This window comes from Nanorana parkeri, unplaced genomic scaffold (assembly GCF_000935625.1).
Source record: "Nanorana parkeri isolate BGI_ZX_2015 unplaced genomic scaffold, ASM93562v1 scaffold599, whole genome shotgun sequence".
Classification (NCBI taxonomy): Eukaryota; Metazoa; Chordata; class Amphibia; order Anura; family Dicroglossidae; genus Nanorana; species Nanorana parkeri.
Genome location: NW_017306867.1, coordinates 666,895 through 692,505, shown reverse-complemented (window position 1 = coordinate 692,505; position 25,611 = coordinate 666,895). Strand labels below are relative to the sequence as shown.

The 25,611-nt window shown below is 43.5% G+C and overlaps 2 protein-coding genes across 2 annotated transcripts in view; one reads left to right on the top strand and one right to left on the bottom strand.

Moving 5' to 3' along the window:
• Nucleotides 1-11,965, top strand: part of JAM2 (junctional adhesion molecule 2) — an 82,777-nt gene extending 70,812 nt beyond the window's left edge. Inside the window, exons 7-10 of the mRNA XM_018562778.1 lie at nt 56-163; nt 9,245-9,260; nt 11,198-11,240; nt 11,412-11,965. Of these exons, the coding sequence (XP_018418280.1) occupies nt 56-163; nt 9,245-9,260; nt 11,198-11,240; nt 11,412-11,444 (200 nt within the window). The 3' untranslated portion in view covers nt 11,445-11,965. The remainder of the gene's footprint in view (nt 1-55; nt 164-9,244; nt 9,261-11,197; nt 11,241-11,411) is intronic.
• Nucleotides 11,966-20,254: 8,289 nt separating this feature from the next.
• ATP5J (ATP synthase, H+ transporting, mitochondrial Fo complex subunit F6) lies at nt 20,255-24,366 on the bottom strand. Its single transcript, XM_018562780.1, has 3 exons — nt 24,197-24,366; nt 21,313-21,437; nt 20,255-20,363 (listed from the first exon to the last, which is right to left on the bottom strand). The coding sequence occupies exons 1-3, from the start codon at nt 24,364-24,366 to the stop codon at nt 20,335-20,337; spliced, it is 324 nt and encodes a 107-aa protein (XP_018418282.1). The 3' UTR covers nt 20,255-20,334.
• Nucleotides 24,367-25,611: the final 1,245 nt, after the last annotated feature.

Below are 25,611 nucleotides of genomic sequence, written 5' to 3'. Positions count from 1 at the left end.
CACTAATGTCTGTTTGCCATGAACTTAGACATTATACCATTTACCTGTTTTGCAGAGGACTTGAACTGGGCTGGGATCATATCAGCAGCAGTGATTGTGGGAGTTCTCATCATTTTATGTGGCTGTGGTGTGTGCTATGCTCAGAGGCGAGGATACTTCTCTGGTAAGTTCCATAAAACAGAACCACATCTTTCCTCCTTATCGGGGCACTGCAATGATAGTTGGTCAATTGTGTATTTGTATATTTGCAATGTTTTCATGTTTACAAACCAATCTTCTATATATATTTTTACTACTTATATAGTTTTTATTTCACAAACAGTTAATGCTTCTGTCACATTCTGTGGATGGAATATGCTTGACTTTCTAATATGAGCATTGCCTGCTCGCTTTTTGACTGTCAATCTCTAACTGAAAATCCATGGGGTTCTGAATGAGTTAAGTTTGGTACACACAGTTCCATTTTCTTCGGTAAGCCTGCGGGCTGAACAAAAAAAAATAGAACACATTCCTCCATCAACGTTTACAAGCGTTGATGGAGGAATCCCCTTCTGTTTCTATTTTAATCTGACAGCGTCCGCCGGCAGCTAATTGGTTGCTAGCTCCATTCAGCCAGGGAATTTCCAACCTGCTCCTTTGATCAGCTGATCAAAGGAGCAGGTGCCAACAGCGGAACCTACTGTGCGAAATTCACTGCATGTACAACCTAATTTTCAGAGAGAGAGGAAGGTGCGTCCCTCCTCTGACCCATTCAACTGTGTGAGTTGTGAATAGGGATGAACATCAAGAGATTACATTTAAGGATATTCACTATATAGCAGTAAAACGGCTCAGCAGAAAAATAGCCGCTTCGAGTACACCACCTGCAAGTGGTAAATGTGAAATATCGTTATTCGGTTATTAAAACTTTAATAAATAAATATTGTTAAAAATATATATACTGTATATCCAGTATTATACCTAAAAAATACGAAATAATACATAGAATAAAATACTGTAAATATATTTTGGAGTTCTTTGCATACTGCAATAAAAGAAACAAAACACTATCAGGGCTATTCACAGAAGGGTGAAGGGTTTGGAGAAGGCCGGAGAAGAGAACAATCTAGGCCAACATAGCTGATTTGGAAAAATTCTCCCATTCATTTCACTTTCCAGTTCAGCTATTTTGTCCTAGATTGTTCACTTCTCTTGCCTTCTCCAAACTCTTCACCCTTTTGTGAGTAATCGTGTATGCTTTGCTTTAAGAATGCTTAGAGCTGCACTCCAGGCAAACAGCTAAATATACATATTAAATACATACAGTATATGGGAGCTGATTTACCTGCCAGCAGATCGGTATTTTTGTCCAGCTACTCCTGAGATTACAGAGCCCTCTCATGTAGTACAGCTAGGTGCATGACACCATTTACAGTAAGGAATACAGTAGTGTCCTCCCTACTTGTCCAACCTGTTAACTGGATAGTAAAAGAGCAGCAGGACACAAATGAGGTCATCCCTCTGCTGAGTCTGCTCTCTCCTCCTATCATGTTCCTTGTCGACACATTTGCATGCAGCACGCAGCTCCCAGTCTTGTCCCTCGCTCTCCCAGTATGAGAGCTGCTGTATAGGGAATTGCAAGAGGCTGATACCAAGGAAAATGCAGGTACTGACACTAAAAAGCATACATTTAATGACATATGAATGAACACAGAGTTGTATTAATGTGTGTCTGTTATATGTGGAGTTCAGCTTTAAGACATCCAAAATAACATCTGTTTGCCAATCCCCGATTAATAAAAAATCTGTCATGAGTCTTCTGCAGAGAGAAAGGTAAAAGTATTGGATGGAAGGAGCGGTCAGACATAATGTTCCAGAGTTAAATATAGTTGTGGATAGCATTACCCGGGGAATGGGGTGCGGCCGGCTGTATTAATAGTATTGGAAAATAAAATATATTTACAGCTGTTTCCATGTGACCTGCATTGTAATATTTCAGGGTCAGATCACACTAAAGGCAGGATTTACCGTTGGCTGTCACAGCACAGAAATCAATGATGTTTCATCAGTCAAAAGATATATGCTACGCTTTTTTAATTAAATTCCTCATTAAATTACATTCATTTTATTGAAATTGTATTTTTTGCATATTTTCACATGAGACTAAAATACATCCAATACTTGTGGATTCATTCAGCCCTATGGCTGTGCCCATTGCAGGAAGCTTCAAGGCCGGGATAAGAGGTGGATGGCTGCACTACTTATTAGGGATACTTCGATACCGGTTTTTCAGTATCGCGTACCAGTACCAATATTTATATTCCGGTACTCGCCGATACCGAGTACCGATACTTCCGGTAGCATAGAGCCGGCTTCCCGGGCAATCAGGAAGCCAGGCGGCGTATCATTACCCACCGCTCGGCTTCTTGATTGCCCAGGAAGCCGACTTCATTCTGTTTGGCCGCCTCAATGCTGATTAGCCGGGAATCTGGCTTCCCAGCCAATCGGCATCGAAGCCGGCCAAACATCTGACAATATGGTGACACGCCCCCACCCTGCATGCACCTCATTCCCCTCACATAGATCCTTAGCAGCATTCATTACCATTCCAGTCCCTTGGTCAGCTCTCCAAGCTCTCCGGGATCTGCCCATGTCTCTTGTGTGTACAGAGCCCACGTGATCGGCCCTCAGCCTGCTACTGCGCAGACTGCCCAGCGCTCTCATTCAGAAATCCTGTGCATGCGCAATAGCAGGCTGAGGGCCGATCACGTGGACCGTGTGTACACAGGAGTCAGGAGTCAGGCTGTCACTGAAAATGACCTTTTTACCACCTTTTTATAATTAAAAAAAACAATTTTTTTTATTGTATGCACATGGCGCTTGAATAGCTTCGGCAAGGGAATGAGCAATGTCAGTGGCAAGATTCCGCAGACGGCAGCTGAATGTAAATACAACAGGTAGTGGGCGGGTCCAATAGCCAGCCTGTATTGGCCATTTCAAATTGCAATAGCCAATAGAAGGCTGGCTATTGCACCCACCCACTGCTTGGTGTGTCCTCCTCCCAGCATGGAGGAGAGACCAACTAATCGATAAAGGGACTAGTTGATAACTATTCTCATAATCGATTAGTTGGTTGCAGCCCTAATTCTAGGGCCAGTATTTTGGGGTATCTCTAAATTGATGACCTGTGGGGGCTTTTAAAGCGTCTTCTATGGACTTTTTGGGGTACTGGGGTTTTTCGCCGTTTTACGGATGCACGCAATTTGTAACCTGGGCATGTTGGGTATCGTTTTACTCGTTGTAACCTCATCTTTTATATTTCATTAAAAAAATGGGTATTTTGTTGTGTTTTGGGGCATTTAATTAAATGTTTCACTAAATATTGGGGTTTAATAAGGAGTTGCTCTAATATTGCGCAACATAAAAATTTGCAACTACCACTATTTTATTCTATAGGGTCTTGGCATTCAGAAAATATATAATGTTGGGGGGTTTTAAGTAATTTTCAGGCCTAAAATGTGGAATATAACATGGGTACAAAAAATTAAAAAAAGGCCTCAGTCATGAAGGGGTTAATGTCCCCATACAGGGAACATGGTGCCATCGGTGACACCATAGAAGTGTGGGAATTTCTTCAGGCGCAATGAAGGCAGCACTCGCTTGGGATATAAATTGTCCCCACACTCTAAATTGGTCAGCAGCCACCTATTAATAGGTCATAAGCCAGAACATTGTACGTAATTAAAATGAAGAAACAAAAGAAAACAATGTAGTAATATTTTTGTCCTTTAAGAAAGAAAAAAAAAAAAAGACTAGTAAACGCCCTCAGAAGCAGACGAGATGCCAGAGCTAAACAAAGACAGGAAAGCAAGCAGCATGGCAGTCAATGAGCTGCGGGGGGAGCGAGGAGGGTGGACGTGCAGGAAATGGCTGATGCCAGGCCCAGCAGGTTGAATCTGTGTATGACACAGGAGATATTAACTGTGTTCATCTGTGAGATGGTCCTCTGCTGGCTCTAGGTGTGTTCTTCCAGAAACAAGAGGAACAGACTTCACAAAAGAATCATTCCACTTGTTTCCTTTACTGGTATTATCCACGGGGTCTGATGTAGCTGAGGTCACATTTTTCATGCAGGGAAGAGACTTCTGTGTCCCCCTCAGGAATTGCTGGACAGGAAGTCAACTGTGTACAGTAAAACACCTCCCCCTTGCAATCGTATAGGTATTTTGTACATTACATGTGAATGACCTATGTCTGGGAAGTTACGTTTTTACACTTGTGTAGGGTCAGAGGTAGGGATGAAGTCAGGGTTCACCACTAATATGGGTTTGTGTATCGCGAACCTTTGACTGAAACTTTGCAGGTTCACTGCCAACCTTAAAGTGACGCTGAATGCAGGAGTTACGTTTTAAAAATATATTCAAGTACTATTAACATTAATGTAGCTTGGCTGTAGATCCTCAAATAATTTCTGAATTGGTGCTGACACTGTGCTTCCCTCTTGGAGGATGGCTACTTTTGTTCCCCATGGTCCCTGTGTGTGTTGTAAAGTAGTCACCGCTCCAAGCTCACTCCCGTGATGGACTACAATCTCACTACAAATTAGGAGACTAAATGTGAGATTATAGTCCATCACGGGAGTGAGCTTGGAGCTCACAGAGAGATGTATTTATTAAAGTGATATTAAAATCAGAAGGTTTTTAACCTCTTGCCGTCTGCCCGTTGTAAAAAAACGGACGGACGGCACTGCAGCATTGGCGGGTTGCCGTCTCCAGATCGCCGATCGTCTATATGTGCTCGTTCGCGTCCGCCACCCCCCCCCCGTGCGGCCGCCGCCGTTTTTTTTTTTACCCCCCCTGACCCCTCACCTTGAATCCGGGATCCGCTGCCCCATCTTGAATCCCGGGACCAGCTCGGAGGGCGTCAGGAGGAGGAGGACGGGAGTTCAGCTCCTTGCTGATCTCCGTCCGGGCTGTGAATGCAGAAGTGATGTGTATTACATCACTTCCGCATTCACCTGTCAGTCATCCTGATGAAGCAGATCTCTGCTTCATCAGCTTCTTTTGGGGTCCACAGGTGACATTAGGGGTCCTAGAGACCCCTAATGTCTCCATAAAGAGGACCTGTCAGTGTGCCTTTGCTATTATATAGGGGGATTGTTATCCCCCTATATAATAGCAATAACAATAAGTGCAAAAAAATAAATATAAATAAAAAAAAATAAAAGTAACACATAAAAAAGTAAAATAAAATAAAAGTCACATATAAAAAAAGGGGAAAAAACCCCCCCAAAATGTTTAACTCCCCCACCCCCACGTTTACGCGCCTATAAACGTAAATACGCGTCCGGTGCCCCAGCGCGCAAAAATTACAATTGCGCTACACATGTTACATATCGCCGCGAACGTCGCAGTGAGAGCAATCATTTTAGGGCCATCAATCACTGATAACACTAAACTGATGAGCGGTAACAGCTTTTAAAGCGTCGCCTATGGCCAATTTTGGGTATTATCGTTTTTTGAGGTTTCGCGCGCGCACGCAATTTTAAGGCTTGACATGTTTAGTGTCTTTTTACCCGACGTGACCCCATCTTTTATATTTTACCAAAAAATTGGGTAATAATAAATGTTTTATCATTTAATATAGGGGAAACTGTTTTTTTTAAAAGAAATGCGGTAATTTTTCCTTAATATAGTAAAAAAATAAAACCCCCAGTGGTGAATAAATACCACCAAAAGAAAGCTCTATCTGTCCCCAAAAAAAGGGTATAAAATTAATTTCAGTACAGCGCTGCATGACGGAATAAATGTCAGTCAAAGTACCGCAGCGCTGAATACTGAAAAATGGCCTGGATGGGAAGGGGGTTTAACACCGCGGATGTCAACTGGTTAAGCTGTTTCATATACTAAGGAAATCACTTACAATGGATGCTGCTCCTTGATGTTTAAAAGTTTTAGTTTCCTGCAGAATCAGTTGGTCCCCTGAGCACTAACTGCTAGCAGCATAGACATTCTCCCCCTTCTTGTTATTGGTGTTATAATTGAAACCGGAAAGATTCCCCAGGTTGTAGCTTGTCACATATGGAAGTTCCTTCCTCTTTCCTGCTCCTCTGCTTGATGTCATGAGCTGAGCAAGCAGATAACAATTGTCTCCCACTCCTGACTCCCCACTGGACGGCCAAATCAACAGGTCACAGCTGCTGTTTTCTGTCTGACTTGCTACAATGGAAAACCTGCTGTATTGTAACACTGAGCCAAAAAGTGACCTTCGTTTTATGTGATCCTGACTATTGCAATCCATATCCTGATGTAAAAGACTACTAGACAGGGTAAACCCAAAGCACAATTCGAAGCACACTAGAATCCTCCTAACCCCTCCTTGCCGGCCATACACATACACAGGACCAGTCCTCAGGGGAGCAGCTGATTCTACAGGAAACTAAAACTTGTAAACATCAATAACTTAAACACATTTTGTCTTTAATATTACTTTACACTTCAACTTTAAATGGAACCCAAGCAGATTTTTTAGATAATTTTCCGGGTAGAAGGATTAGAACAGTCAGGTTTTTTATTGCTGTGTCCCCATTCATGACATGTCTCTAGAGTGCACTCTCCATACATTCATTCGGAGAATGGAATGGGGCCGGCGTTGGTGTCAATGAATCTCCTTAGGAATACATAGAATATCCACTGTATGTATTAACCACATGCCTTACACTGCTGGCAGCAGGCCCCACCAATGTGCTATCGTATAGGGGGCTCATGAGCTCCACTATGTGATTGCAATGGAGGTAATGAAAAACATTTAAAAAAGAAAGTTACCTTAAAAAAATGTTATAACCCCCCCCCCAAAAAAATGTAAATTCCCCCGTCGGATGAGAGCAATAGTTCTAGGGCCCATATTCACGGTCAGTTCTAAACTGCAGGCTTTTCAAGTGCCGCCTATTGACAATTTGGGGTACCGTATTTGTTCTCCGTTTCTCAGACACACACAGTTTTTTTGGCATGTTGGGTATCTATTTACTCAGCACAACCTCATCTTTTATATCTTACAAAAAAATTTGACATTTTATTGTGTTTTTGTGCACTAACATTAACTTAAAAGAGAACTTTGGGGTAAGTGTTTCTCCCCATCATTCTCTTTAGGGTCACGGGAGGACATATACTAACCTGCTCCTGTGACCCAAAGCTCAGTATATAGCGGGATATTGCTCACTATATACTGAGAGCGCCGCAACTGGGACGGATCCCAACAATACTGTCTGGATCCACCCAGCTGCGTGATGGACAGCTGGCTCTGCCTATCTAGATGCAGAGCCAGCTGTGCCCGCCCCCTTTCCCATTTGTTCGTTCCTCCATTCAGCGCTGGAGGATTGGAGGGGGGAATGCCTGCGGGGAGCAATGACTGACAGTCACAGCTCACTGCAGGGAGACGATCGGAAAGTGTGCGGATCGGCGTCATGTTTCTGCTCACTTCCCGATCTACAGAGATGACCTGTGACAGCTTCTTGGTCACAGGTCGGCTCTAACTTTGAAAATGAGTGGAAATCACTCACCTCATAGCTCTCCTTTAAGTGTGATTTTGACTTAAATTTTGGGTTTCATAAAGAGTTGTGCTAATATCATCCGAAGTAAAAATTTGCAATTGCCAATTTATTCTGCAGGGTCTGTGCTTGCTGGAAATATATTACTCTCGGGGGGTTTAAGTTATTTTCAGGCCTCAAATGTATGTAATAACGTGTACAAAAAACATATCTGGCAGCGAAATGGTTAAAATAACATAATATTCAGCTTACAGCAATGCACAGGGTGTCACCATAGAGGAAATAGGTGGAAATCTCCCCAGTAGGGACAGGGGCAGCAAAAAAAAAAAAAAACCAAACACACTCCCCTGCACTTAAATAATTAAAACAGCGGGGATGGAGTTGTGCCCTCTTGAAGCCGTTCCTTTCATGTTATGACAATGATTCTCCATCACATAGGTGCCTGTGATGTATATAGAAGAAGGATATCAGGAATGTCCCCATGATTGTGAAATGTACCTAGAAGAGATGGTGTGACATCACATGTATACTTATCAGGCCGTTAATAACATAAACTGCGGCTGCCGGTGTTTATTTATATTGTACTTTTTGTTGTTACGCAACAAGTGTTGGAACTCTTTGCACAGGAACTCTCAAGTTTTATTTGTGTCATTAATAGGAAATGCTTTTACTGGCAGCAAGACTTCTCTGCAGGAGCATGATAACTTAGTGAAGTGCCCCACCTGCTGGTCACAAGGGGGAACAGCACCCTTCGGCCATATTAAAAGCAGAGTTTGTATCCAAAGCAGAAACTTTCCTTTTGGATATAGGGAAGTGTGGATGTGTTAGAACCTCTGTTCTGGTTTTTATTAGGGCCCATTCACCCGGGCGTGCACGCCCCTGCAGACACCTGCTTCCAGGAGGGACAGGTGCAACGTGTAGTTGCATGTAGCCACCTGTATATCCATATGGGAGGACGCGGCTGCATGCGACTTTACACCGACCCTCACCTGCACTACACTAACAGATTAAAAGCAAAGGTAAAAGTTGGCCTAATAAGAAACTATTTAATGCCACCACATTCTACAGCAATTTCTAGAGTACCTTCATCTTCCACACTGGGTATTGCCACCAAAAGAGCTTAAACTCTAATCACTACCAGTAGTCATACAGGTGCCCCTGCTAGGGACAGTTTGGTAGCTTACCTACCAGTATGTTATGTTGTTATGTTACAAGTCTGTAATGTTGTGGGAGGAGGCCAGACAGGGCAAGAACTCACAAACTCCATGCAGATAGGATCCCTAGTGGGAACTAAACCTTTGCTACCAGTGGTGGTTTGCTGCTCTCTGGAAAGCAGTGGGGAATAAGGCATCGGTATTTAAATAAGTAAAATAAATGCATTTAGAAATTTGAAGGCACAATAAAAAGCTTTTTTAATTTTCATTTTGCATCTAAAGTCACCATAAGGACAGTTTATAACTGCACCGTTACTTGATTCTGTGTATCTTCCAGCTGAGGTAGAATGGCAGTTGGCATGTGGGTCACACAGAGACTGTTAACATTCTGCCTTCTTAAAAAAAACACATGCTCACAGCAACTTAAAATGTAAAATACATCATTTAAATAGCAGTCCCTCCATGTGTATATATCTTATATGAATGTAAATAGTTTTATATTAGAACATGTTATATAAGTACAAATTGTAACATTATTTTTTTCCTCCTTTTTGTTTTCTTTCAGGTGGGAAATCCTCTGAGTAAGTATTTTTTTTAACGTTTTTTACACATGTGCCAGCCTATCGTCATAGCTCCCAACCGCCCTTCATTTGGAGGGACTGTTCCTCTCTTGGAACCAAGTCCCTCATTCATCCTAAATAGTCCCTTTTTACTCCTGTGGAGAACCCCAAATAAATAAATGTACAATTTAACTACAAACATTGTTTACATTGCATTGAGCTTTCTTCCATTCTTTAGATTATTGTACTGGTGATTTTTAAAGGAGAACTATGAGATGAGTGATTTTCACTCACCTCATAGTTCTAGCCGACCTGTGACAATGAGACTGTCACAGGTCGGCTCAGTAGATCGGGAGGTGAGCGAACACATACCAGGTTCGCTCACCTCTCGATCCTGTCACAGCTCTCTGCCGTGACAGGGGGAGGGTCTGGATTCCCCTCTCCCCGCTCCGATCTGCCAGCGCTGACTGGCGGAACGGACGGGGGAGGGGGCGGGTACAGCTGGCTCTGCCTCTAGATAGGCAGAGCCAGCTGTCACTCACGCAGCTGGGCGGATCCCGTCATCTACGTCGGGATCCGCTCCGGCTGCGGCGTCTCAGTATACCGCAAGCTGTAGCTCGCGGTATACTGAGCTTAGGGTAACGGGAGGACGCTAGTTTGTGTCCTCCCGTTACCCTAAGGAGAACTATGGGGAAAAACACTGACCCCATAGTTCTTTAAATAATATTAAAAGAAAGTTGATGTGAAAAGCCCCTATGGGTTCAAGTGACCATTCTTGTACTTGAATTTGTTATGATATGTGTGATCAGGGGTGTACCTATTGCCAAACTATGTTGTGCCTAAAGTAGAACTGGAGCCAAATTAGTTTTTTGGTATGGAAGGGTCACCTGTACTCTTGCCAACTGTGTGATGATTTCCTTTCACGTTCAGTCTGATAGCCACAACAGGAAGTGAGGGGAAATCCATCCAAAGAGAGGGAAATCTCTGGTGGTCAGCAGGATCACCTGAACTACTAGATTTTGGGGGATGTAGAAGAAAGGTAGCTTTTGAGGCAACAGATTCTTCAGCTGCTTTAACACTAATAATACTTGTGCCAGAAGTTATCTTTGAAGTTGTCCCTCTCACCTATCTCAAAAGGTTGGGAGGTTTGCTATAATACACTGCCTGGCGAAACAAAAGTCACCACCTGGATTTAGCTGAGCAAATAGGTCAGAGCCTTCCATTGGATAATAGGTCTAGGTTCAGAAATGTTATGTCCCCAAAATATGAGGTCAGCTGCCTTCCTCAATATACTGAATGACCAGGTTTTGCCATCAATTGATTTTTTTCTGGCACATTGAGCATATTCCAAGATGTCAATGTCAGGATTCATTGTGCTCAGATTGTGAATGAGTGGTTGAGGGAGCATGAGACATCATTTTCACACATGGATTGGCCACCATGGAGTCCAGACCTTAACCCCATTGAGACTCTCCGAGATGTGCTGAAGAAGACTTTACACAGTAGTCCGACTCTCTCGTCATCACTACAAGATCTTGATGAAAAATTAATGCAACTCTGGATGGAAATAGATATTGTGACATTGCATAAGGTTATCGAAACGATGCCAAGGTAGATGTGTGCCGTAATCAAAGCTAAAGGCAGTCAAACTAAATATTAGAGCATGTGAATTTATTTGGCCAGGCAGTGTCTATACATAGATTGTATTGTATTGTTTGTGCATTAAAAAAAAAACCCTATATGTCTTTAAAAATATATAAAAATGTTTGTGTGTAAATTAGGATAAGTGAGGCATGAAGACGCTACGGTGTTTGGCCCGAGTATCTAGGCTCCAATGACCTCCAGCTAAGAAAGACACTGATTGCCAGATATTGGAAGACAAATTGTCCAGCCCACAGAACTGTTTGCCTTCACAAATAATGTCTCTTCAGTAAATGTATTTTTCTTGTCTTCTTCAGCAGGAAAGAAGGTTCTCACATGTCAGCATCACAAAAGGAAAATGTAAGTACTGCAGAGTTTAGAGTTCTTTAATATTAAAAATGCCAACTTGTAATAAAACAAATATATGAGCTGTGCAGTTGTGATGACGCTCAATTATTAATTATAATTAGGTGTTTCTATATTCCAAGAAATTGTCATTTTAAATGCATAATTTGCTTTCCTTCTCCACAGGATTTCAAGCACACCAAGTCCTTTGTCATATGAGGGGCCACTTTGTAAAGGCAGCCATTTTGACCGCGATGTTTCTTGAATGGCATGCTCCATTGTCAATAAGACGGACTTGAAAAGAATATCTATTTTTACAGAAAATGTAAATTACCATGTTCAGAAGAGGAAACCATTTGTGCTTTAATGTGAACGGCCAAATCAGCATGGGGACAGCGATCGTCATTGAGTCTTTTGCTACTGTGACAAGAAGGCCACCCTGCAGCTTCAGACTCTTCCCTGCTATAAATTACCGTGCAGTGTTCTAGTAGTTTCCTATACATACTTCATAGACAGAGCTCACGTGTATAGAGAGAAATTCAGAGCTCAATGCTTAGCCTAATATAGAAGAGAATCTCAATCATATGTGTCACCTAACACAAGGAGAGATATTAGTAGGGCAGGCAGTTTAGGAGGCCTTGTACTGAAGCTAGTCCTTTAGTATTCTAACTTCTGGATGGAAAGCATTGTTATAAAAATGTTCACCAAATGCAACCTAAAACAAGGGAGCTGTAACAGAACAAAAAGAAAGTTGGAGGATGGAAAGGATCGCTGCTTTGAGTAACCAAACTCTTTCTACCATGAGATGAGAAGGTTCTTGCCTCTCACTTTCTACTCCTAGATGTCTCCTTCTTCTGTAGTTTCTGGAGAAATAATACAAGGCCCAAATCAATATTTCAAAGGGTAGGTTCAGTTATAGTGATGAGGGGATGGGTGTTTGGAACAGGAAGTATGTAGTTGGCAACAGGAACTAGTGGAACACTATGCCTCATGTTGGGCGATCAATCAATGGGGGCGATGACCCCATGAGAAAGGAAGTCTCTCACTTTGGCTGGGTCACACTTATTTAGGGTAAACCAACATATCTGAGCCTGTAATACATACATGCCCAAACCATGGTCTTTACTTTTTTATTTATGTAAAGAGATGAAAATGAGTCCCTCTTAAAGGTATTCTATACCTTCAATGCGATAGCAGGAAAACCTTATGGTGGGCTTATGCTAATTAGGGAAACTATGGCCTCTATTCAGCTGTTATGGGTGTAGCTGCTAAAGAGAAGGTCCAAAGTGGCCTAAGGACGTTGACCCCAGCAGCAGAAACCCAAATGAACTTTCAGCTTAAATCAGCAAAATACATTTCGGGTGCATCAAAAAAAGTCTATTTTCTGTAGAACGCAGCGACATCCTGAGTAGAAAAACCTATCCCCTTCCAGCATGCTATAGATCTATAGTTCTGCAATTGGCAAAGTATATGTTCCTTGCTGATTGGAGATCTCTGGCTCGACAAGGATGGAATCAGACCTCTACAGGGGGACCACGCAGCAAAGGTCCTTCTCTATAGCGGGCTGGCAGGGGATAGGCTTTTCTACTCGCTGCTTTCTACAGAAAGTAAACAGTGAAACTTTGACCGCATTTGTTTTGATGCACCTGGAATGTTTAAACTTAACATTGACCATAGCAGCGCAGCTCCAGAAGAAGTCCCTTTTAGAGTTTCTCATGTGACCGCTATAGAAGATGGACGCCCACCCACAAAATCATTTCCTTCCTGTCCTTGTTGAGACCGAATACCCTACGTACTTAAACAAAGTACTGAAAGTATTTTTGTCAGATATTTAGATTTATTTTTGTTGTAGATGAGTACATGTGCCTTAATTTAAATTTCACAGGCGAGAATGTATACATTTTCTTTTCTACTGAGTAAATATATATATATATACAGTGTTTGTAGAAATATATCCCCAGGCCTGTGAATGAGCTGATAACACGATTGCTTCTGAAAGGAATTGCACTATGGCGCTATGGCGGTGCCGGCATATTCAGCTGTTATTCTGCATGCCCATAAGATGAAGGTATTAGTTGCTTAGCACTTTTTGTTGTTGTAAGATTTTAATCTGATGTAGAATACAGTATAAATAAATAAAGTGTGTTTTTTTTTATTATTTTGTTTCTGGTTTTTGTTCATTGTTTACATTGCTTTGATAGATCTAGTGACCATAATAAGTGCAGCAAAATTACCTGTTGGATAAAAAGGTGGCTATGCTCAGTGGGTGGCCCTGTCTGCCAACTCTCACCCAACATCCTTCGATTGAAAAACTGAAGGAGCCGGGTACAAAAGTGCCAGCGGAACAATGCCTTCAAATCAGAGGCAGTTACTGTTCAGGTATTTTGGCAGGTGGTGGGGCCGACTGTCAAAATACAATAGCTGCAACGTGAGATTCCTCCATTCACACTGTTTAGCTTTAATGTTAGACTTTGTTAGATTTCTCTCTTTCAGCCCCTAGTATATAACCAGCTTCACTAGAAAAAAAAGGTTTTGGCTTGAAATACACTTTAAAGCGGAGTTTGCATGAAAACGCAACACTGCGTCACTTTCAGTCTCGCAACCCCTAAATAAATACTGTGAATGCAAAAAAAGAAAGAGGAGGATCCCAAAATATTTTACTCCTGCACAATGCTGGAACGTGGTGTTCTTGTGACATTTGGGATCTTCAGCTTTCACAGAAACCCTCAAGAAGGTTCAGTGACATCCACCTACAAGCAGCCTGAGTGTAAGTTAAGGTTGTATTCAACTCTCAAACCTTTATGATCATTATTAAATCCAGATCAGACAAATATAAAGTACATTGCCCAGCAAAATATTTCTTTACATTTTTTTGCCCAAGCATTTACAGTCATCACATTTCCAAACAGCTCCAAATCTCTCTGCTCTGCTTCCCTGAACTTCCTGTCCAGTACAAGGTCAGTCTCCACAAGCAGTCTCCAGCAGCTGTCCATCTACTATCTTGGAGAAGGAAGAAGGGAGGAGGAGCAACAATGCCATGCCTGTGTCTTGTATTGACACACACAGCTTTCTAACACATACAAGGGTGGTGCCTTAGGACTCTGCAAGGAAAGGAGCCACCCTAAAACAGGATATTAGGGCCAGTGCATCAAGGAGCTGCATCCATAGCAAGTGATTCAATCAGCATTTGAAATACACGATATTGCCAAAAGTATTGGGACGCCTGCCTTTACACGCACATAATGGCATCCCAGTCTTAGTCCGTAGGGTTCAATATTGAGTTGTCCGGCCCTTTGCTGCTATAACAGCTTCATCTCTTCTGGGAAGGCGTCCACAAGGTTTAGGAGTGTGTCTATGGGAATGTTTGACCATTCTTCCAGAAGCGCATTTGTGAGGTCAGATACTGATGTTGGATGAGATGGCCTGGCTTGCAGTCTCCGCTTTAATTCATCCCAAAGGTGTTCTATCGGGTTGAGGTCAGGACTCTGTGCAGGCCAGTCAAGTTCCTCCACCCCAAACTCACTCACCCATGTCTTTATGGACCTTGCTTTGTGCCTTGGTGCGCAGTCATATTGGAACAGGAAGGGACATCCCCAAACTGTTCCCACAAAGTTGTGACCATGAAATTGTCCAATATGCCTTGGTATTCTGATGCCTTAAGAGTTCCCTTCACTGGAACTAAGGGGCCAAGCCCAACCCCTGAAAAACAACCCCACCCCATAATCCCCCCTCCACCAAACTTTACACCTGGCACAATGCAGTCAGGCAAGGACCGTTCTCCTGGCAACCGCCAAACCCAGACACGTGATTGGAACACCTGAATCTAATGATTTGGAGTGGTGTCCCAATACTTTTGGCAATATATTGTAGCTTAAAAAAGCATTTGACATATATTTTTTGATATATATATATATTTTTTTTAATAGCACATTTGATATACATGGGTTGGAATGGGAGGCTGCAGGATAAGCTGTTCTTGTATTGTCATGCAAGGTCCACTTTTATTTAAACACATCCTGCTGAGTGCTGGTAATAAAAGCTAGAGTGTGCTGAGATGCATACTTGCCTCCTACAATACCCAGACCTAGTCTGTCCCTGTGCCGATCACATAGTCTGTGTATGGCTGCCGTTCGGGTAGGACCATAAAACTGATACTTAAATGCTAAATTCTAATGAAAACAACCAGCCAGTATTCAGAATTACATTTTCTAAACGACATCAAAGATGAGAAGAACAATATTGTCCCCCTCTAATATTCTCTTCAAGTTAAAATTGTCTTAGCTCATCCCCCACCAAAGGTAAGTCCTCATTTACAAACCCCAGCAGGAGGCTTACATTCAGTGGACAAGTGACTGCCGGGAACTGATGCTCAGTTAAAGAGACTGTGTTGCCCATGGTTCTATCAAAGATTGTGACTGGGTTGGAATGCGTGACCGGTCAGGTGGTTACAAATTTTAACGTAATCACTGAGGTAAAATATGTGACCGGCAAAATGTGAAGAATTCCAACGCTTTCTCAGCTGTTCAGATCGGCATTGCAGATTGCATGCGCAGGAGAACCGATCTGCCCTGGAACAGCTGATCGGTCCTGAAATGTCGCTTCTATCTGACTTTGTGGAATGTGAGATCGCAGTCACAAAGTGACATTTGAGGACCGATCAGCTGTTCCAGGGCAGATCGGTTCTGCTGCTCATAGGATCTGCGATGCCTATCTGCCCTGGAACAGCTGGAATTCTTCACCTTTTGCCGGTCACATATTTTATAGCAGAAAAAGTAGGCATGATTACATTAAAATGTGTGACCACGTGACCGGTCACACATCCCACCACCGAAAAACTGGGCGGGATTAGGTTAAAATGTGTGACCACGTCATTCTAACGCAGTCACAAACTTTGATAGAACACCGGCCATTCTTTTCAACAAAGTTCTTCCTATAAGCATATGTGTGTAATGCTGACAGTCAGTAGCGGCAGAAATCACAGGAGGTTATCCGCTCACTGAATTCCTGGCAGGATCAACAGGTCATTTTTGGGGTTATAGAAAACATATCACAAAAGGCTTTCAATGTTTTACTTAGCAGACCGTAAGGAAGCAAATGAGAGATGTTCATTGTCACGGTTTACATACACTTCAAGACTATGAAAGCATCAGTACGACTCATCCTTTCAGCACTGTAGTTCTTCACCGGTGCCGTAACTACAAGTCCCAGCATTGAATAGCAATTCCCGCTCAAACACACCTTTTTTAATTTTTTATCAGGACTATCAGATTACTTAGCAATTCCTGGCTTGCCATCTCCTCCAGAAATACACAGTTAGCCATATCAGAGGGATCATCTTATATAGCTTGATGAATTTCTGGGAAGAGGCGAGTGAAAGCATTCGTGATAAGTATAGTCCGCTATGTGTAACATCAGCATTGTATCGTCTCTAACTCTCGGAATATCTGTGATGGGGAATTCTAGTGCCAAATTTAATTTACTTGCATTCCATATTACAGCTCGTGCGCTGTCAATACCGTAACATATTTAAGATGGTTATTTATAATGTACCGAGCTATTCCGATCTGGTGTTCAGCTGGACAATATAAAATATACAGATCTGTCTGCCTAATTATGGCGGAGTTATATATTGCAAACTTTTAATCTATGCCAACCATGTGTACCTGTCATCAGTTCTTCGCCTTCGTTTGACATGGTGAGATGTGAACATTTCTCCATCACAGCTGCCCAGTGCCTGAGGCATTTTAACTTGCCAATCATGGTGTAAGGCTCCATCCTGTGACTCAATTGTATGTCTGGCATAGAGGCTATGAATCTGGGCCACAGAGCTGCTCAGCTTGGGTGGAAAGACCAAAGCTATCCGTAACATTGCTTGTATTTCTGGCCATTAACCTTGGTGATCATGTTATTTCCATATAAACATGCGCTAAGATAATCAACAGACGTTATACACTGATCAGCCATAATATGACTACCTACCTAATATTGAGGAGGTCCAACTTTTGCCGCCAAAAAAGCCCTGACCCGTTGAGACATGGACTCCACTAGATCTCTGGTGGTATGCTGTGGTATTTGGCATCCTTTAAGGGTTAGTTCACACCAGAAACTGCATCACAACTGTGTGCGTCTGCGCAGTTGCATTGCGATCCGTTTTGTTGCGTTTGTAATGCGTTTTTTTCCCCCTGCATGATGCCACAATCGTTTTTTTGTATGCGTTCTATTGCGTTTTGATGCGTTTGCACTGTTTTGATGCGTTTAGTGCAGTTAGATGCAGGTAAAATAGGACAAGCAGTACTTTTTCTGACTGCATCTGAACGGACTGCAATGGTGTGAATTAGGCACAAGAAAGCCCATAGGAAAGCATTAGGATGTATTGTGACTGCAGCAGTTAAAATAAACAGACTGCATATTGTGTGAACAGGCCCTCAGTCCTGTAAGTTGTGAGGTGCGGCCTCTATGAATCGGACTTGTTTTTCCAGCACTTCCCACAAAAGCTCAATTGGACTGAGATCTGGAGAATTTGGTGGCCAAGTCAGCATCTCAAATTCGTTGTTGTGTTCCTCACCCCCATTCTTGCAGTGTTGTAGGGCACATTATCCTACTGAAAGAGACCTCTGCTGTCAGGAAATAGTTTCTGTGAAGAGTTGTACTTGGTCAGCAGCAATGTTTAGGTAGGTGGTATGCGTCAAAGTAACATCTACATGAAAGGTAGGACTCAAGGTGTCCCAACAGAACATTGGCCAAAGTATCACACTGCCTCCGCCAGCTTCCCTTCTACCCATAGTGCATTCTCATGCCATCTCTTACCCAGGTAAGCAACACACACACCTGGACATCCACATGATGTAAAAGAAAGCATGATTCATCAGACCAGGCCACCTACTTCTATTGCTACAGGGTCCAGTTTTAATGCTCATTGGCCAATGGAGGCGCTTTTGGCAGTGGACATGGGTCAGCAGCTACACACCTTTCTATTGGAACCAGCATTAACTTTTTCAGCAATGTGAGCTACAGTAGCTGTTCTATTGAATTAGACTACGCAGGCCAGTCTTCACTCCCCATGCATCAGTGAGCCTTGGCCACCCATGACCCTGTCGCTGGGTCACCGTTTTTCCTTCCTTGGACCTATTTTTGGTCGGTCCTGAGCACTGCAGGCCAGGAACATCCCACAAGAGCTGCAGTTTTGGAGTTGCTCTGACCCAGTCCTCTAGCCATCACAATTTGGCCCTCGTCATCACTCAAATCCTTACACTTGTCCATGTTTTTCTGCTTCCAACACATGAGGAGTGTGTGTGTCTTTCCTTACATGTATACTTTATCTCTGTAGTGAGACTACTGCTTTCACACATTGAGCAAGTGTCCTTTTCTTTAGCATGTTGGCAGTTGACAGGTATTTTTACTCTTACGAAAACGAACTCATAAGTGCCCATACACTGCGCGATTATTGTACGAGAATCGCGGGAAATCCCGCGATCGTATGATTCATCCCATTGCAGTCATCGGAAGCCCGCCCCCCATACGATCTGTATGTCCAAGATGGGCAGATCGTACGTTTTTTAAAATTACTTTACCACCCTTGCAAGACAAAAGTCTTGCGAGGGTGGTAAAGTGTGTGGCCACCTTAAGACTTTGCAAGCCTTTTGTTTTGTTGTACCTGGAATGTGCTAATATAGGCAAAGTTCAGCTGAGCTTTGTAAGAGGAGAGCTTTTACTAGAGGCTGATTCATTGTAACAAAGTTTGTTTTGCTTCCGCAAGGAAAACAAACTTGGCTTTGCAACCTCTAACAGTTCTCTCTGGCAGCCCCAGCTGAAAGATGGAAGGTGTACAGGTTCTGAAGATGCCCCACACTCACCGAGTACTGTAGGCATCCTGTCCACCAGACATGTCATACATGGTTGTGGAGAAGGGGGCTTCTTGCAGCCCTAAACCCCTTTCTCTGCTCCCCAATCCTCCACAGCTCCTTGTGGGTTCCCCCTTCCTGGCTGCCAGCCTCCCCCAGCTACAGCAGCCTAGTGTTGATCTCTGACACAGAGCCAGCAGATTAAAGGGGTCATGTGCAAATCTTCTGGGCTGTACAATCAGTAGACCCGCAGTGTTCTCCCTGGCTTTTACAGCCAGCAGATCACAAAAGCCTTGACAGCGGGGGTCTGGACACTTGGGCCCCTGAGATAAACTGCCCATGCCCCAGTACACATCTCTGAATTCCCGCCAAAGCAGCCTCCTCAGAGCAAAAGACACATGGGAGGTGAGGCTAGTTGCTCAGCAACAGCCTGTACACACCCCTGTGCCTATTGTAAGGTCTGTGGGTGGGTTAAGCCGATGCTCTCCTCTCGGACTGGCGGACCAAAGGCTGCGCTGAGGCCAGGCTCTGTCTGTGGATTCAAAGGAATAGAAACTTAACTCCGACTTTTCTGCTCCACTACTGCTGTGAGGTCTGCTGGGATTCATAGTCCCTCCCTGTCGTAGGCTGTTGGGGTCAGGAGAGACTTGTTCTCCCCCCACTGTGTGCTGCTGGAATCTGTTGTCCTTCCCCGCCGTGTACTGCTGAGGTCTGCTTGTTCTCCCCCCACTGTGTGCTGCTGGAATGTTTCACCTCCCTGCCGTCTGCTCAGACTTGTTGTTCCACCCTTACTGGACTTACCCGTATTGTGCCTTGGTATTCCCGCTAGATTAACTCTTACTGCACCTCTGAATCCTGGATTACTACCACTGCGACTCTGGACTTACTCTTTCCTGTACCCCATTGCCTACCTTCTGGCTTCACTATCCAGACTTTGCTTTATATGCCAGAGTTCCCCAATAAAATCCCCGTATACAGACCCTGTGGGATTCACCTGTGTGCCCCCTCTGCACTCCTAGTTCGTCACAATGGTTAATGCAACGAAGCAGCTGTGGAAGTGGCAGCATTTGCAATGAATTATGTGTGACAAATTAGGTGTTCTCCAAGCTGGAGACTCATTTTCTATAAACTCCATAAAATAACATCAAAGAAAACCGATAACAAACCCACAAAAGGAAGCAGACACTGAAAGTCTTCACCAAAGTGGTTTATTAATTTACTAGGAACACATGAGACAGGTGACATCCGAATTCCGAGTTAAGGAAATTTTACTTAGGAACTTCGTCAAGTTTTGGTTCTGAAAGAGAAAAAATAAATAAAATTGAACAATTTGTAATAATTCTTTTACTTTAAGTAGATGAAATCTGACCATAATAATTTCTACCAATGATGGTAAAGTTAATTCTAGAGGATTCTCAACACTAATCAGAAATTGAAGTATATTATGCTCAAACGACACCCGTCATGGTGGACTGACCTGGAAATGCTAGTTGGCTGGCTGTCCTGTGGACCCTCTAAATCAGGGCTATCCATACTCCAGCTGTGGCGGAACTACAAATCCCATGAGGCATTGCAAGATTCTCCCAGCCACGACTCCTGGAGAGAAATGCATCATGGGATTTGTAGTTTTACCACAGCTGGAGGGCGGAGTTTGGCTACCCTGGCACTAAATCTATGGAATAAACTATAGACCTGGAACAAGTATGCAGATCAGAAAAGTCAAAGAAAAGTCAGAAGCCCTTATCTACACTGGCTCTGGGTCAGTGAATCAAAGTAATAAAGGCAACATGATAGGCAAGCAATTAGCATTATCAGATGGAAAGGTCTGCAATGCCAGGACCTATTTCCCACACAAGTTCTGGGTAACGTGACCCGTCATTAGTATACAGGATTTATATAGCAGCAAGAGTTTACAAAATGGAGGGACACAGTACAGTTACAATACAGGAGGGTTAGGAGGGCCCTGCTCATGAGAGCTTACAATCTAGCAGCGAATAATGAGGGCTGGGATTGGAGCACATTTCTTCAATCAGACGGGTAGGATCACCTCTAAGGTCAAGGAGTCATTGGAGAATACCAGAAGGGAAAATGACCCATTGGGAAAACCAGGAGTAGGGTTAGCCTGCTAGAGAAGACAGTCATTGAAGAGACTAATCTTGTTGTAGGAAGTCAATGTTGTACCCCCCGCACTCCCATAGGGGTCAATAAAACAGTCTACAAAGAATGACGGCACACATGTTACTAACCTTCAAACCTGAATTCTGGGAACTTCTCCAAGTCTCCTCCGCCATATAACCGCTGTAGTTTGCCGATGTCTTCGGTAAGGTCCTTCTGGTATTCGGGGCCAGCATCAACTGCAGCACCACTTGCTCTTTAACGAGACATGTTACGAATTTGATTAACTCAAACATTTATACTGTCTGTATATTAATCAAATACAAATCGCACCTTACAAGCTGGATCTCCAGACACATCTACAATAAGGGCAAGAAAATGAACGTATAGTGACCTACCCTGACCACTGAGAATATAATCAGTCAGAGCTCAGTCCTGGACGATAAAGATCACTGCACTTTGCACTGTCTTACTGCACAAGTTATACTGCGACTGTCCAGGTACGGCCACAGCGATCCGCCAATCCCTGACAATTATAGTTAATGGTCTAAGATGTGCGTTAATATCCTCAAACCAAAGCTAAAGGCTATCAGGTGGCTGCTCCAAGCTGGATGAAAGCATTGCAAACGCACTGTAAATGCGTGCTGTACACATAAGTGTTTACAAGCTGAAGCCTGTATGAACCTAGAAGGGGAAGGACTTATAGACCAGTTCATAGGCACTTAGAGTATCTGCGTCATTTGGGGAAGCACCCCTAGGCTAGGTCTGGATAAACCAGGACAGGAAGCCTTTCTACAGAATGCACGCACACATGAACCACGAGGAGGACAAGAACCCGGTACTGAACTGCTCTGCTTGAAAGCCAACGTCTCTGTCTCTATTCTTTCCCTGATCACACCCAGCATGCAATGCAAATAAGAGGCTTATGTTGATAAGGAATCCACTTCACAGTAAAAATTAAAACATTAGATTTTTTTCAATTTACTGAAGTCGTTACCTCACAGACTATACACATTTACTGAATGCACATTGTTTTATTGACTTTTATAAAGGTATTTTGACTGTAAAAGTCAGTTGGCAAAGATCATCACTCCTTAAAGCCCAATTATAAGTGTCGGTTTTTTTTTTCCCCCTTCTTTTAAATAGTCCTTACCCAGTGACATTCAACCCGAAAGGCTGAGGGCATCCTGTAAGTGCAGGGCGTCATGGACCGGTCCCTGAAGGGCATCACCATGGCACCCTGTAGTCTCATACAATGCAGAGAGTTCAGGGCCAAGTATAAAAGGTTTATATTAGGGCAATAAAAAGGTAAGCAGCACAAACCTTTCCTGCACCACACCGGAGCCCCTGCAAAATGACCATGTTTCAGAGCTTACACCGGGCTAAAGACTTTCCCCTAAGGGGCCCCTGATGTGAAGAGGCCTCTTGAGGACTCTGATGTGAAGGAGGCCCCTAATGTATAGGGGGATTCTGATGTGAAAGTAAGGATTCTGACGTGAGGGAGGCTCCTAATTTGATAGGGGGACTCTGATGTGAAGAGAGAACCACATGTTTTTTGTGTTTTGCGTGGTGTTCCCCCTTAAAATCTATAACAGATGCCTATCTAGCATTAGGGTCCATTAGTACATTTTATACTGGGGTGCCTCGAGATTTTGCATACTGAAAAATAGGCTGGGAAATTCCGAGATAAACCAACAAACTAATTTTACACGACGTATTCACTTACTGAGCGCAAGGCGATTTAAAAGACGACTCTATTTTCAGCGATTTATTTCCCCCCATCCCCCAAATGGCAGCCATCCAACAAAATATTTACCTTCATCCTCACTCCTGAGATGTTCAGTGTGTGACCCTTACCAGCATCACACAACCTTTGCAGAAAGAAGTACCGGCTGCACCCAGCTACTACTGTGAATGTGCACCACTCAGCCCATTCATTCCTAGTAGCTGAGCATGGCTGGGACTTCTTTCTACAAGACACAATGAAGGGCTCAGGTGAGAGACTGCAGGTAAGTATTTTGGAAAAGCTTCTTTCCCTCTCTGTATGTCTGGCTATTAACTAGGGATGCACCGATAGATCAGCCGAAAGTGCAATTTTCCTGCTGATACATGGGCACATCCCAGGTTTCTCTCCTCCCCGCTGGGCGCTGCTCTGTGCGGGGAGGAGAGAAAGTGACAGCCGGCCGAGCGTTGCGGGAGGAGAGTGCTGTGAGCGGCCGGTGTCTCTCCTCCCAAACCGCTCAGACTCCTATCACAGTCCGGCAGAGCAGTGAGTGGGCGGAGACAGCCAGCGCTGTCGCAGGAGGCTGGGCTCTCCTCCCTACACCGCTCGCTCAGCCTCCTGTGACAGCGTGTCAGAGAGGAGAACACGTTTATAGATAATTGGGGACATGGTATGTTAACTATATCCTCAATTATGAATGAATGGGAGTGATCTACATCCTCTATGAATTAACACTCAGAGGATTCCTGTTCATTGACAACAGAGGACACAGAAAAAGAGATGAAGGACTCTGTGTTCTCAATCTCTTTTTCTGTGTTAAAAAGGGAAATATCAGGGGTATATTTAGACCCCGAATATTTCCCTGAAGCCCCTAAAAGTAAAGTAAAAAATAAAAATATTTAATAAAAAAAATGAAAAAAATTAAGTTTATTTAAAAAAAAAAAATGAAAATATTAACAAAAACATTTTCGGTTTCGGCGTGACAATTTTTTTTATTTCGGTTCGGTTTTAAAATTTTTATTTTGGTGCATGTCTACTGTTAGCCCCAGCAAACACAGGGCAAAAGCCTTTCACCTGCTCTCAGCTGTAGGGGGTGGTCAGCTGTCAATGCCGTCTCTTGCACATGGCATAGAAAATGGAACATAATACTCCTTGGGAGTGGGAGCAGCTCCATTCTCTTGGTGTAGACTGGCACAAGGATTATGGTCCCTATTAGCAATTACAGCAATGAGTACATTTTCAAGAGAAATAATGGTGGCAAACATTCACTGAATCCCTGGGACAGAACTTACTGGCTCTTTGCCCTATAATCCCTGATCTTATCCACAAAGAGTTTCTGAATGGGGTCCAGTTCCTTAGCCTTGTTGAAAGCTATGGCCGTCAGTCCAATATTTCTTCGTAGATGAACAGAGACTGTAGAGCGGAAGATGGAGGACAAGCGGAAGAGATGCTGGAGAACCATGATGTCACGTAAAATTCACCTAGAAACAGAAGAGCCGTGAGAGGAGGAAAGCATGCTACAGACGAGCTCTGCTGAGGAAATGAATGTTAGATATTTTGTACCATTTGGGCCTAAAACCTCCTCGCGTATGTGGAAAAATTGCTTCTCGGTGCTAATATATTCCCAAACCAGACACTGAACACCAATGAAATGTTATAGGGATCACGTTTACCTCTCCACCTGCACCCCTTGCTATTGATGAATGGAACTTGCCAATCCCTGTTTGAAGGACTCCCAAAGGCAAAGCTGAATGCAAGGACACGTAATAGGAACATTTGTACTGTGTCTGGTGAGAACTCCAAGCTCCCAGGACATAGGAACAGACAGCTGCCATCTTTAGGGTTCAATGAATGTTTAACATGTTGCAGACTGGTCATAGCTGAAATAGTTTCACATAGAAGGCATCCTCCCCCATAACCCTTAAAAGAGAACTATGGGGTAACCTTTTCATCCCGTAGTTCTTTGGGGTCATAGGAGGACATATACTAACCTCCTCCGGTGACCCAAGGCTCATTATATAGCGGGCTATTGTCTGCTACATACGCAGAGTGCCACAGCCGGGACGGATCCCGACAATACCGTCTGGATCCACTCAGCTGCATGAGTGACAACTGGCTCTGCCTATCTAGAGGCAGAGCCCACCCCGCGAATCGGAGAGGAGGGAATCCCTGCAGGGGGTGATGACTGACAGTCACGGCTCTCTGCAGGGAGATGATCAGGACGTGAGCGAGCGGCGGTATGTGTTCGCTCACTTCCCGATCTATAGAGCCGACGTGTGACCGCATCTTTGTCACAGGTCTGCTCTAACTATGATGAGTGGAAATCACTCACCTCATAGATCCCCTTTAAAGAAAAATATCAGGAAAATAATGCATTATGGCCACCAGATCGAGCTGAAGAGCATTGGAAATACTTATTTTCTATGCTCCTCAGTTCCATCTAGTGGCCACAATGCAGTAATTACCCTGTATTACATTCAACCTGAATTTAAAATACACTAATAACATTTGTTTTTGCCTCCATTCACTTAGAACGAATGTACCTGCAATTTTGCAAATGGTTTTGTCAATTGTTAGAGGAGATAGACATCTATCTATCTCCCCTATGTGAACATTACAGTTACAGGGGGGAGTAGGGGCAGCATCCGCAGTGGGGGCACGAGGGGTAGCTTCCGCAGAGGGGGCACGAGGGGTAGGGGCAGCTTCC

What these genes read in the sequence shown, in the direction of transcription:
- ATP5J (XM_018562780.1), bottom strand. Translation starts at nt 24,366, where the DNA reads ATGGTTCTCCAGCATCTCTTCCGCTTGTCCTCCATCTTCCGCTCTACA. An exon ending in GATTATAGGGCAAAGAGCCA is followed by an intron (nt 21,438 to 24,196) that starts GTAAGTTCTGTC and finishes GTCTCGTTAAAG; the next exon opens with AGCAAGTGGTGCTGCAGTTG. An exon ending in CCCAGAATTCAGGTTTGAAG is followed by an intron (nt 20,364 to 21,312) that starts GTTAGTAACATG and finishes TTTCTCTTTCAG; the next exon opens with AACCAAAACTTGACGAAGTT.